We start from the raw sequence: 12,511 nt of genomic DNA on the forward strand, positions 1-12,511 counted from the left end.
TTACGTATATTTGTGAAACGTTCGCGAAATAAAAATGTAAATTATAATGTAACCCGTAGAAATATTCGATTCGGATGAATATTAATTTAATGCCTGGTTCAACGCGTTTAAGTATTCCCTTTTATATGAATTCGTCACCCGTTGTGAGAAAAGCTTTAACTTTACTATCGTCAGAATTTCAGTTCAAGCAAATGGTATCTCACGGGTGGAGGTCGTTGCGTCAAATTTCACAAATCATGAATGAATTCTAAGTTTTGTTATAAATTTTATACGAAATCGGGATATTGTTGATCCTCGTAAGTCCTGCTTCGATAATTTAATCATTCTCACGTGTTACCGATACTCCGTTCCGCGAAAATTAACGAATTCATCGAGTGTTTTCATAGCATGTAAACAAACACTGAATTACGAAATGTTGTCACAGAATTTATCTGTCGTTATAATCGTGGATTTCATCGGAATCCGTACGCAAAGTTACTTGACTATTCAGATTTTATACTAATTAACTTGATTTTCAAAGAATTAATATATTTTTCCATTCGGAACAGTTACTGTTCATTTTTATGTTTTCCACTTGTCTGTGATTACTTTAATCATAAATATAAGGATATTTTTTATAATATTCTCTGACAAATTGTAACAGTTAATCGATTCGACAGGTCTAAGTGAAAAATAGATGAGTTTCTGTGTATCCAAAATATATAGATTGTCCAGCAATATTTATACGCATTTTGTTGTGCATTTTACACAGTGTAAGTACTCCTCTGATACAAACATCGAACAATGAACGAAGTAAGCGGAGGAAAACAAGATATACCTAATACTTCTTCGTGGGAAACATTATCAGGACAATCCGCATCCTCTTATTCCACCATGCATCACCATCATCAATCATTGCAGCAAGATACAAATCCAACGGTTGCACAAGTTATAGTTCCTACTCCTGTAAAGCTTCAGGCACCTATGTTAAGTTCAGCACAAACTATACCTGACCATTGTTCGCAGCTTGGTCATATTCAACAACCAGCCTTAATAACACAGGTAACGAAATGTTAAGAAAACATAATCGAGTAGTTTAACTTGTGACATTGAGTTGTATCTTAAATTACATACATAGTAGATATTTATGTGTATAATAATAGAATAATTTATTTGTTTTTACATATTCAATGTTTTTATTTGTTATATTTTAATATACTATTATAAAACAGTTGATTGTCGATATGTTTTCTTTGTTATGGAACCTTAATTGTGTACCGAATAATTTGTTTATCAAACATCTTCTTCGAATTAGGTTGAAATTACGACAGAAAGGAATAGCTTTTATTTTACATCTTCGTTTTTGTTTTTATACAGTAGCCAGTTGCTTTTGTATTCCATGCAATCGGAACAAAATATTTAATGGTATATAAATACTTAGTAAATATTGCAGGGTACGCCACCAGGATCTTTCCCAGACTCTGAACTTTCGCCTGAGCTTCAGCAACAAGGATGGAAAAAGTTTTGGAGTAAAAGAGAAAATCGACCATATTTTTGGAATAAATTAACTGGAGAGTCTTTATGGGTAGTACCACCTTTGAAACCTCAGGTACTAAGGTATAGAGTTTACTTATACGTTTCTATAAAGTTATATGCATCAGTTATATTTATATTTTAGTTTGACCCAATTACGGATCCACTCGGTATCTGTGGTGTGCAATCCGTTCCTGGAAATGGAACCATTCCCTCTGGAGGAACAGTCAAACGTAGAGCTTCGGAAGATAGTATTGTCCCAGCTGCGAAGAAATTTGTTTTAGCGTACGTTCGAATTACTTAACATAAAAATTCTATAAACACAGTAATATGTTTTTCAATGCAGAACTTTAACGTATCGCCCTTTTCAATGTTACAATAGGGGTCCATGGGATTTAGAGATACCGACGAATGTTATAATATATGAAAGAGCACCGTCGAATTTACCACACGTTCATCCAGAAGCAGAAGCACTACGTTGTAGTTTGCTGGCAAAATTGAGACAGTGTTATCAAGAATTGTGTCATACCCGTGAATCGATTGATGCACCTAAAGATTCCTTTAACCGATGGTTAATGGAAAGAAAGGTTATAGACTGTGGATCAGATCCTCTTTTACCGAGTCAGTGTTTCCCTGAAATTTCTATGTCAATGTATCGTGAAATCATGAACGACATCCCGATTAAGTTAGTTCGACCGAAATTCACCGGTGACGCAAGGAAACAATTGTCACGGTACGCCGAAGCTGCGAAGAAAATGATAGAATCGAGAGCAGCTTCGTCCGAAAGTAGAAAAGTTGTGAAGTGGAACGCAGAAGACACCTTCCAATGGTTAAGACGAACTGTCGGTGCTACATTCGATGATTTTCAAGATCGTCTAGCACACTTGAAACGGCAATGCCAGCCTCATCTCACGGAAACCGTGAAAGCCAGCGTTGAGGGTATTTGTTTGAAGATTTATCACCTGTCGACAGAGTACGCGAAGAAAGTAAAGGATAAAAATAACCAAATATTGAAGGACAACGGTTTAGGGAACGTAATACCGTTAGGAGGACCAGCCAGCACGCAAAGAAAAGTTTGGTGTTACCCAGTGCAATTTTCACTTCCGACTCCTCGCCTTCCACAAATGGATTATCTTCCTGAACGTGAACAAACGTTATTACGTTTCCATGGGGACACTGTGTGCGTTAATAACATGCATCTCGCTAAATTAGAACATCTGTACAGATACAATTGCTTCGACGACAAGAAATTTGAAATGTTTCTACCACGCGTTTGGTGCATGTTGAAACGCTATCAGACGTATCTGGGAATAAACGAAGGCCAAGCGACACAGATGGCCCTCCCAGTTACAGTTTTCGAGTGTCTGCAAAGACACTTTGGCGTGACATTCGAGTGCTTTGCGTCTCCATTAAATTGTTACTTTAGACAATACAGTTCGGCATTCGCTGATGTAGATTCCTACTTCGGATCAAGGGGACCTTTCTTAGACTTCAGGCCTGTCAGTGGCTCGTTTCAAGCAAATCCACCGTACTGCGAGGAGCTAATGGAAGCCATGGTCAATCATTTTGAACGCCTTCTGGCCGATTCAGCCGAACCTTTGTCCTTCGTAGTGTTCTTACCCGAATGGAGAGATCCAGCACCTAATGCTCTGATCAAACTGGAAGGTAGTCACTTCAAACGGAAGCAAGTAGTCGTACCTGCTATGGAACACGAATACAGGCACGGGTTTCAGCATATATTATCCAAGTGGGTGTTACTATTTTCAGATTGATATATCCTTAGTACAATAGTAGAATAAACATTGTTTATTCCAGAAGCGAAGTTAACATTAGGGCAGCTCATGGAACATTGGTCGTGTGGTTGCAAAATGCAGCTGGTGCTTCTCGCTGGGGACCTACGGAGGAAAGAGTCGAAGCGTTGTTGGAAGCGTGGCGTCCAGGAAGGGAAAGAGAACGGGATAGGCAAGAACTTTTATCGCCGCCTAGACAATCTCATCAACAAATACCATCTACACCTATGCCTGTCTTAACAACGCCTACAACGCCAACAGTACCGTTACAGTCACTGTCCACGCATCCCATCTAAATACGATGAACCGCTCAGCAACATAACAAATCACAGAAAGAATAAGTTACAGCCTATAATTTTTCATTCTTTCCCAGCAGAAATTCGATTCTTTTTATAGGGAATGTCTTTGATACATACAACAACTTCGTCGATACATCAATTATTTTTCGTATAAGGGAAATATATTAACAGTACAATGGGTCTTAAGCATCAGTTCTAGGTAGTTTCTTTAAACATACATTAATACTTCAATATTATTAATGGTACTAGTTGTAACATTAATTCATTTCATTTTTAAAAGAAGGTATACTACAGTGCGTTACTCGCGTGAACCAAGCGGCGGGTCTGTCGCTGAAAAATGAAGAGGGGCAAGGGGACTTGGGCGCATGCCCCACCTCAGCTCGCGGCTCGGCCAGTAAACAAAGACGTGACGAAATTCATTCCGACAGTACTATCGGGCCCAGCGTCGCGAGTGGACGGTTCCCCTTGCCCCTCTTCGCTTTTAAACCACAGGCCGGATCAGCTCACGTAAGTAACGCATTGTAGACGCATCGTATACATAGGAATGAGTGTGGTGTGTGCGCGCGTGCTCTGCGTGTGTCTCTATGGTATATTTGTGTGTGAATCCGTGTATATGCGTATGCGTGTTGCGTGTTGTATATATATGTGCAAGGACAAACATCAATTCGAATATTATATTTTATTATGTCGTATAAATTTCATAAAGAATTCTTTCTATTCAAAATAGCAGGAATTTAAAATACTTAAATCGAATAATTCTTTTGTGATGTTTATCGTACAGTGCAATTCCATTAACTGTTTCCATAAGGAATGTTAAGAAAAAAATGTATGAGACACAGTAAAGAAGATATGTATCTATTATATAGGTATAAAAAAAAAACAAAAAGGTAATTCAATAATTAATATAAAATCACGTTGCGTGGAGTCTAATCTTTGTAATAGTGTTAATTGTTGTTAATTGACAAGAAGACTTTGTGAGACGTGATATCTTAGGTATAAATATAGTCATTTGCCATGCAAGTAAAAAAATTGGTACTATCACGAAAAAGAAAAGTTTTAAAAGAAGTAGTTGTGCGTGCGTGCGTGCGTGCCTGTGTGTGTGTGCGCGTGCTGCGAGTGTATAATGAGTATGCACGTGTGTGTGCGAACGCGCTCGTGTGTGTAAATAGTGAAATACATACTATATTTACTTGTTTTTAATCGAAAACTTACTTTGTACAATTATAATTTGCGAGAGTATTCCTTTTTATACCTTTTATCCATGACAATCTTTTCTTTTGATGTGGAATAACGGAACATTTAACGGCAGACACTTTTTTCTAAACATATCTTCATCAGTGCAATATTTTATACGAATCTTTACACAACATTTATGAAGCGAGATATTGTACAGAAATATATAAACTTTCTCAAGAGTAAACGCTTTTGTTGTTCTTCGGTTTTCTTTACAAAGTTTCGTGAGAAATCGTTTTATGAACTTAATGCGACACAATATTTATCTATCTATACTATCGTTGGACTCCCTTGAATTAAAGGTAAAATTCTGGTACATACATTTGTTGTTTCTTTGAAAGCGATAACAAAAATCATTTTTTTTTTTTATATGTTTCTCAGTCTTTGTTGTTTTACGTAGGATGTGTCTGAGTTTCAAATTACATGGAGCGTAACATAAGAAATTCATATCAAACGGTACATATACAAAATCAAAAAAATTACGAACATTTTAAGGATATCACATATACATACATACTACGATCTTATTACACGATCTTATACATATACCATACACACGTACATTAATTCTGTTAACGGAAAGTTCATATAACATCATTTCTAATATTGATGAATTTTCATTATATTTTCATATATGTTTTCTAGTATCCTCATTATGCGTGTGTGTGTATGTCGTGTGCGCGCGCGCGTGTATATGTATTGTATATATATATATATATATATATATATTGTATATATATATATACATATACGCATAGGGAAAAAACTATCACTGTTGCAGAATGATATTTCAAAATTATTTATAACAGAGGATTCTTTATTTCCAATTGATACGAAAATTTAGAGATCATGCGTCCTGTCTTAAGAGTGTCACATTATAATTTTACATTTGTATCAATCATCGAGGGCATTTTGTGATACAAAAATGAATCGCATATTTACAGAGCTCTAAATCAGTAAGCTTAGCATAATAAACTTCCTTTGCTTATGTTTCATGGTAATGTAATAGCAGTGTACGTTCTCTTATTATTTAGATTTCAAAGGTATTCCATTTAATATGACCTAAAATACTCTAATATACAAGACCTTTTTGTTTATAATCAGAATAAATTCACTTTCTGTATTTTATTGTCCTTTTTACATTGCGTTATATACAATATTTACAGTATGAATAAATATATATATATATATATTTACAAGTATTTATATTAAGTAAATAATTCGATTTGTTGTTAAATAGATATTATGCACTGTTAATGTTACAACAATGTTTTTACTGAAATATGAAAACAGCTACAATGTCGTAAATGTAATAAAAAAAAGAAACTCCTTTTTGTTGTTGTAATTAAATATATATATATATACTCAAATTTCACCTAATATAATTTATACTATTATATTATTAAACTGTAAAAAAATGCATTTTTCAATTAATCTTTCAACTATACAAAATTTATTAGGTTTTATTTTAAACTTTGCCATTCGTTTGCGTTTCGCATAAAGATTCGAGATTGTACGAAGTCAGTAATTTCACTATTTTATTCAACAACGTATGAGCTTGTTTCCTTTCGCAAACTAACTCGTAAATAGATTTTTCTTCTGTGTCATTAATGAAATCTATAAGTACCAATCTTATCGCATCGAGATCAAATATACAATGATTCGTTCCGAATTCGTATTTCTTGAAACTAATCACCTTCTCCTTATTCAAAATCATGTTTAACCGCTGTGTAGCTATGAATATTATGAAATCAAGAAACAGATGATAATCCATTCCAAATGTTGATCTTAATATCAGTTGGCATTGTTCCACCCAATTATTCATATCTTTACAATCAGATACTTCTTTCATTACAGAACACAATTCTTTCTTCAGTCCACGCCACACGTCCATAATATTGCATCCATTAATCCAATTATGATTAATTGAAATTGTATCTTCCTATTAATAAAAGATCGTATAAAATATAGAAGTAAAATATCTTTGAACTGTAAAGAACAACAGTTGACCAGAGTTACCAAATTCCAAACTTGGTGGTGCCATCCGGAAGGTATGAATATAATCTCTCCAGCTTGCTGAATTACATCAATGTATCTCAATGTACGTTTATCGTAAGCTTTGTACTTTTTATAGTCATTAAGTTCATCGGATGTTGCGTCGTATATTAACTGGCCATTAATATCGCGTAAAAAGTCCTCTTGATGGGGAGGAAAGAGTAACCAACGTTTCTTTCCAATTACATTCGCAGACCAACTGTACGATCCAAATACATCTGCATGCAACGGTGTCCTAAATACAGGGGAACGTTTCTCTCTTATAAACATTTGATAAACCACAAAACTGAATACTCAAAGAATATATTTTACCATGTCCCACTTGGTCCCATATACACGAACCTATAGTCGTCGTCTAAGTCAGGATTTGCAATGTAATATTCATTTAACCAATCAGACGCAAAATATTGGGGAACATTATACATAGGAGCATTAGGAAATAATTTAGGACAATGCCAATCCTTTAAATACAAAAGTGACTTAGTATCCGAGAAACTGCTTTTCAGCTGGTTGTAGTCCATCCAATAATTTAAATAATCTCTCATTATCATGTCATCCTTAGATTGTGAATTGTAATACTTCTTATTGCAATCCGCGACTGGGACTGCTTCGTTTCCTGTAGAATAAAACCGATTTCAATTAGAGTAATACAATAATTATACTGAAAAAATAATACATAAATGTTAGCGGTTACATCTCTCTGTTAAAGATATTGTGTTTATAATATGATAATTTGAGTAATATATAAAATATTTACCAAACAATATATCAAGAGCATCAAAATCTGGTGCGTCGTCCAAGCTCCATTGTCTTCTGCACGACCAATTCTCCGTCACTTTGGAATTAAATAAACACGGCTTATTCGGAATTAAATATTTCGAAAAAAAATCAGCGTATGTCATCGACGGATCGGTATGATCGATCCAATCAACTATGACGTTACTTTTTTCAAGGGACAACTTAGTTGTTTGAATCTCGAGGACTTGCACCATCGTGCCTTTTTTTATTTATATTAAACTTGGTAAACAAATCTCATGTTTTTATATACATTAGGCCATAGAAATCGACAGTAGCGTGTAGTTGTTTTTAAAAACTCATGATGCTGTTGCTTCAAGCGGCACAATGTTAAATATACTATTTTAAAACCACCTTGAAATTTTACCAAGTTACACGCGTACCTACATGTTTTATGCAATATTATATTTTTAATTGATTGCTTATCGACGTATTTATTACTAAATCCCATGGTAAATAATTGACTGTGGAAAAACCATTATGTAAATAGATTTTCATTGGTTCGCTTTGCCTGGGTAAGAGAGCATTATAGACACTACATTATCATGGTGAAGTTAGGTTATGTATATCTGTCGTGTGTGGTTCTAGTGAATTCAGTCTAACAGAATATATATTTTTTTTGATTTTCTGTAAAAAATCAACGACAAAAATAATGCAAAAGTAAGTAGAAAAAAGCATGTTTAATACATAATATATAATACAATAGGAATTAATTCTTGAAGAAAATAGTTTTGTTTTCATAAGTGTACGCTGAGGCTTCGATAGAAATTTCGCTTCGCAAGTGACATTATACGATTTTTCCTATCATACAAAATATTTTGTCGTGGGTGAAGATGATTCGTTTCAATCCGTATAGTATTTGGGTAGGTAGTTGGACTGTTTTTTTCTCTAGAGAATTTATCTGTCATCAATAAATATATAGTTGGAAATGGGTAAAGAATTGTCGTTGAAATTTGAACATTTATATTTGTAGTATTTAATAAAACCCGAAGCGAAATAAACCTCAGAAGGGATTTCTAAAAATTATTTGCGCTTCCATAATTGACTTAACAAGTTGTCAAAAATGCGTGTATGGAATGACACAGTTGGCAATCATAAATGCTAACATGTCACAGTCAGAGGCGTTATGATATGCGTTTAATTCCATGCAGAGTAAAATCAAGATCACGGAGTATAAATATTTTCTGAACTAAATGTAACGATTTATCAATGTGCAAAATGCAGGTAATGCATTTTTCGTGGGGTCTCGTTTGGTACCTGTTGTCCATTCTGCCAGGTACATGTATTTCTTTTAATTACGACGTTCGTTTCATGTTGTAATTATGCGCCTTGCCGTAAACATAATTTCTAATTATTTTGGAGGATTTTACATGATTCTGTTTTTCACAGTTAACGCTGTTAAGTACAACATAACATTAACCCATGATGGTCCTGTAGTGTTAGGTGGAACTATAACGTTTAAAGCTGATTTCCTCGAGAATGGTAGCAAGCCAAAAGGTACTTTTAAATATGAGTGGAGAGATAACGCTATGCCATCCCATGAATACGAAGTTAGTACATTTATTTAATATTTTATTGAAAAAAGTTATTATCATCAAAAGGTGTTTCTACATAAAACAAATGAAACATTTCACATTTTATATTCTTCACAGAATTTCTGAAATTGTTTAAATTTAATATTATACATCTTTATCATTTCGTAGACAGTAACATCGAATACTACAGTGTATTGGAGTACAAGTTATCCACGTGAAAATTATAGCATTGGAGAATACGAAGTAGAGGTAATAGTAAAAGAGCAGTTTTTCATTTTGTGGTCGACAGTTACCAGCATACGTACTAGGTTTTATGTAACAGGTAGGTCAAAAATTTGATATATAATTCTGTAAGCACCTTTGCATGTTACAAGGGTTCTCGTTTAATACGTCATCTTTCTATAGAATTCCTTAACGGCGACATAGAGATTATACAGCCTAACAAAACAGGAGGAGATAAATATGTTTCTTCTGCAACAGAAGCGAATATGACAATAAATATGCGTAGAGGAGATGTTGAATATTTAAATAACGCAACATCGGTATTCACTTATTGGTTTATAGATTGCAAATATTATGGTCAAACAACTGATTTGGATTTTCAATATAATTTTACAAATGCTGATGCATCACATATGCTGGAAGTGCTAGTAGTTGCATCGTTTGAGCCACCAACAACTGTACCGCCTACAACCACAACAACAACAACTACAACAACAACAACAACAACAACAACAACAACAACAACAACAACAACAACAGTAACACCAAAAACACCAGTGAATACATCTGTTCCATTTTCTACAACTGAACAAAATCTGATTGCACCAAATACTACTGTAGAAGAAGTAGCAACTACTGCAGTGTCTGATACTGTTGTAACAGAGAAAACAGTATTGACAACTGCTACAGTACCTGTTACAACGCTCATTTCAAATACCAGTATAAATGTTCCCTTACCATATATCTGTTCAAATTCATCAATAGTACCTCCAGACCCTAAAAAGACTTACGGATATTTCAGCAAAAAGATCAATGTTCGTGGTGAGTAATGTATTGTACTTTTCTCGATGAATATTCAATGCGAAATGTTACAGTTTATATTGTTTTTAAATCCTAGCACCTATAATGAATATAACAGTGGAGGGTACGAACTGGATTCAACCGTGGGACATGTTATCTTTGAATGTGACCTGTAAAGGTTCCGGACCTTTTTATAAGTGCCTTGATTTTCAACGAGGAAAATACAATCCTACTGGAAATGAAACGTGTAACAGCGCTGATCCCCTTCATTCCTGTAATTTTTCTATCAACCATTACTTTTTGGAGCCAAGTGTATATACGATACTAATTATAATGAATAACGATGTCAGTAAACAAGTATACCCTCTGACAATAAATATTTACAAAGGTATATCTTTGAAAATATCGGCATTAATGTTGTCGTGTAATAATGAAATTGGAATATTCTCATATATTTTATACTTTGCAGTGACAACAAAACCGCAATTGTCAGTAATTGTTGTGCCTGTTTCTTGTTCGCTCGCGGCAGTGGTACTGATCGTTTTTGGTATTGCGTATTACATACAGAGCAGATCAAGATTCACAGTGGAAGTCGCAGATTTTGATTTTGGTCAAAGTAATCCAGAGATGGAGTACAAAACGTTCATAGCACGGTTACGAGACTCTTTCAATAACACCATAAGACCAGGAAACAAACGGATAAATGTATGCCGTCCCTATTATGGCAGCATGAATCACTAACGAGTACAAATCGTACAAACAGTGTAGACACTGATTTTTATCTGCAATATTCTCTATGCTTAGCAACGAGTCATTTCCTATTTGTTTTCTAATATAATTGTATTTTATCTCTGAATTGTGATATTAAGTGCTTCCACGGGTTCATAACATTTTGGAGACAGTGTCATTGTTTTTTTTTTATATTGTCTTTATTTCTAGAATTATCATAAAAAGCATGTACATTGCAAGTATACTAGAATACACAATATCAGACAAAGTACAGATAAGGTGCATGATAGATTGGATAATTCGTACGAGATACTAATTCCTCTTAAGGCGATTTACTGACATTTTTATGTATTTCTTTTCAGGGTTATAAACACCTCAGTAATCCTGAACCTCTTCAATGATTTTCAGAACGAAAGAAATGTAAAATTATGGGATAAATGGGTAAACAATTGCGGAGAATATAATGAAACCAAATGAAATGATTCGTAAACTGGTTTTTGGAGTTGTATCCTACAGTATTTTTAGGTATCGAATAATATATAGATATATAGATATATTAATATATATATATATATATATATATATATATATATCTAAAAATTAACATGATCGTATAATTTATTGTGTGGTTATTTCAAACAATTTGTGAATGGAATCAAGATTGTAAATAAGAAGAACATTGTATATATCTAGGCTGTAAATATAACTTCTCAATGGAATCTTAATGTTGCGTTCGACACTTTATAAATATAAAATCTGCTTATTTTCTCAGAATTCTAATTTCAAGAATATATAAGATTTTAAGATGCATCATTACATAAGTAGTTTTAATCGACTTTATAATTCTTTTTATTGGATTAACGAATTACTTGATTCTTATATTGAACGATCAGTCTCATCCGTACGCATATGTAGATTATCAATTTAACGCACTTGGTACAATTAAAAAGTACGTAAATATGTATCGGTAATGAAACTAATAAAACTTTCCAGCATGTAAATATTTTCCACACGCACACACGTGTATACGCGCATTGTGTGCGCACCTCTACTATACATACACATACAATACACATATATAGTATTAAATCTATTCAGATTACATTTATTATGAATTATAAATAAAGTATGTAATAAAACTCAAAGAGTAGACCTTCCAATTATATGTTATTTGTTAACCAGCAATCCTCGACTAAATTTGTTCTTACAAAAATAAACGAATCCCACGGTGTTATTACAATATCCATTAATACATTTATTTATTTAGCTTGTATAGTGTCATTTCAAACAAATTTCTTAATTCATATCTAATCATAAAATCCCCGCGGCCAATAAAATGTAGGTCAACGAAAAAACATAGGTGACAGGACACAAACGAAAACAGCAGGTGGCTCCATCTATCGCGAGAATGCTCAAACTTCTAGCCAAACAACAGAAGCTTATAAACACCATTCGTCGACGAAACGCTGAAACTGGAAGCAAATAGTACTAGCTGTTCCCACCTGGTGGCGCGACCAATGCATCTATCTCTGTCCTTCAC

The 12,511-nt window shown here is 34.0% G+C and overlaps 2 protein-coding genes across 2 annotated transcripts; one reads left to right on the forward strand and one right to left on the reverse strand.

Moving 5' to 3' along the window:
* The first annotated feature begins 5 nt into the window (after positions 1-5).
* Pcif1 (Phosphorylated CTD-interacting factor 1) lies at positions 6-12,131 on the forward strand. Its single transcript, XM_076364955.1, has 13 exons — positions 6-296; positions 752-1,041; positions 1,433-1,588; positions 1,658-1,797; positions 1,895-3,259; positions 3,328-3,585; positions 8,893-8,960; positions 9,074-9,234; positions 9,388-9,541; positions 9,625-10,263; positions 10,340-10,630; positions 10,712-10,947; positions 11,334-12,131. The coding sequence occupies exons 2-13, from the start codon at positions 784-786 to the stop codon at positions 11,370-11,372; spliced, it is 3,765 nt and encodes a 1,254-aa protein (XP_076221070.1). The 5' UTR covers positions 6-296; positions 752-783; the 3' UTR covers positions 11,373-12,131.
* Positions 4,497-8,264, reverse strand: JMJD4 (jumonji domain containing 4). The gene is made up of 4 exons (XM_031990496.2): positions 7,647-8,264; positions 7,202-7,505; positions 6,854-7,124; positions 4,497-6,776 (listed from the first exon to the last, which is right to left on the reverse strand). Exons 1-4 carry the CDS (start codon positions 7,879-7,881, stop codon positions 6,303-6,305), a joined length of 1,284 nt encoding a protein of 427 aa, XP_031846356.1. The 5' UTR covers positions 7,882-8,264; the 3' UTR covers positions 4,497-6,302.
* Positions 12,132-12,511: the final 380 nt, after the last annotated feature.

Source organism: Nomia melanderi, chromosome 2, assembly GCF_051020985.1.
Source record: "Nomia melanderi isolate GNS246 chromosome 2, iyNomMela1, whole genome shotgun sequence".
Classification (NCBI taxonomy): domain Eukaryota; kingdom Metazoa; phylum Arthropoda; class Insecta; order Hymenoptera; family Halictidae; genus Nomia; species Nomia melanderi.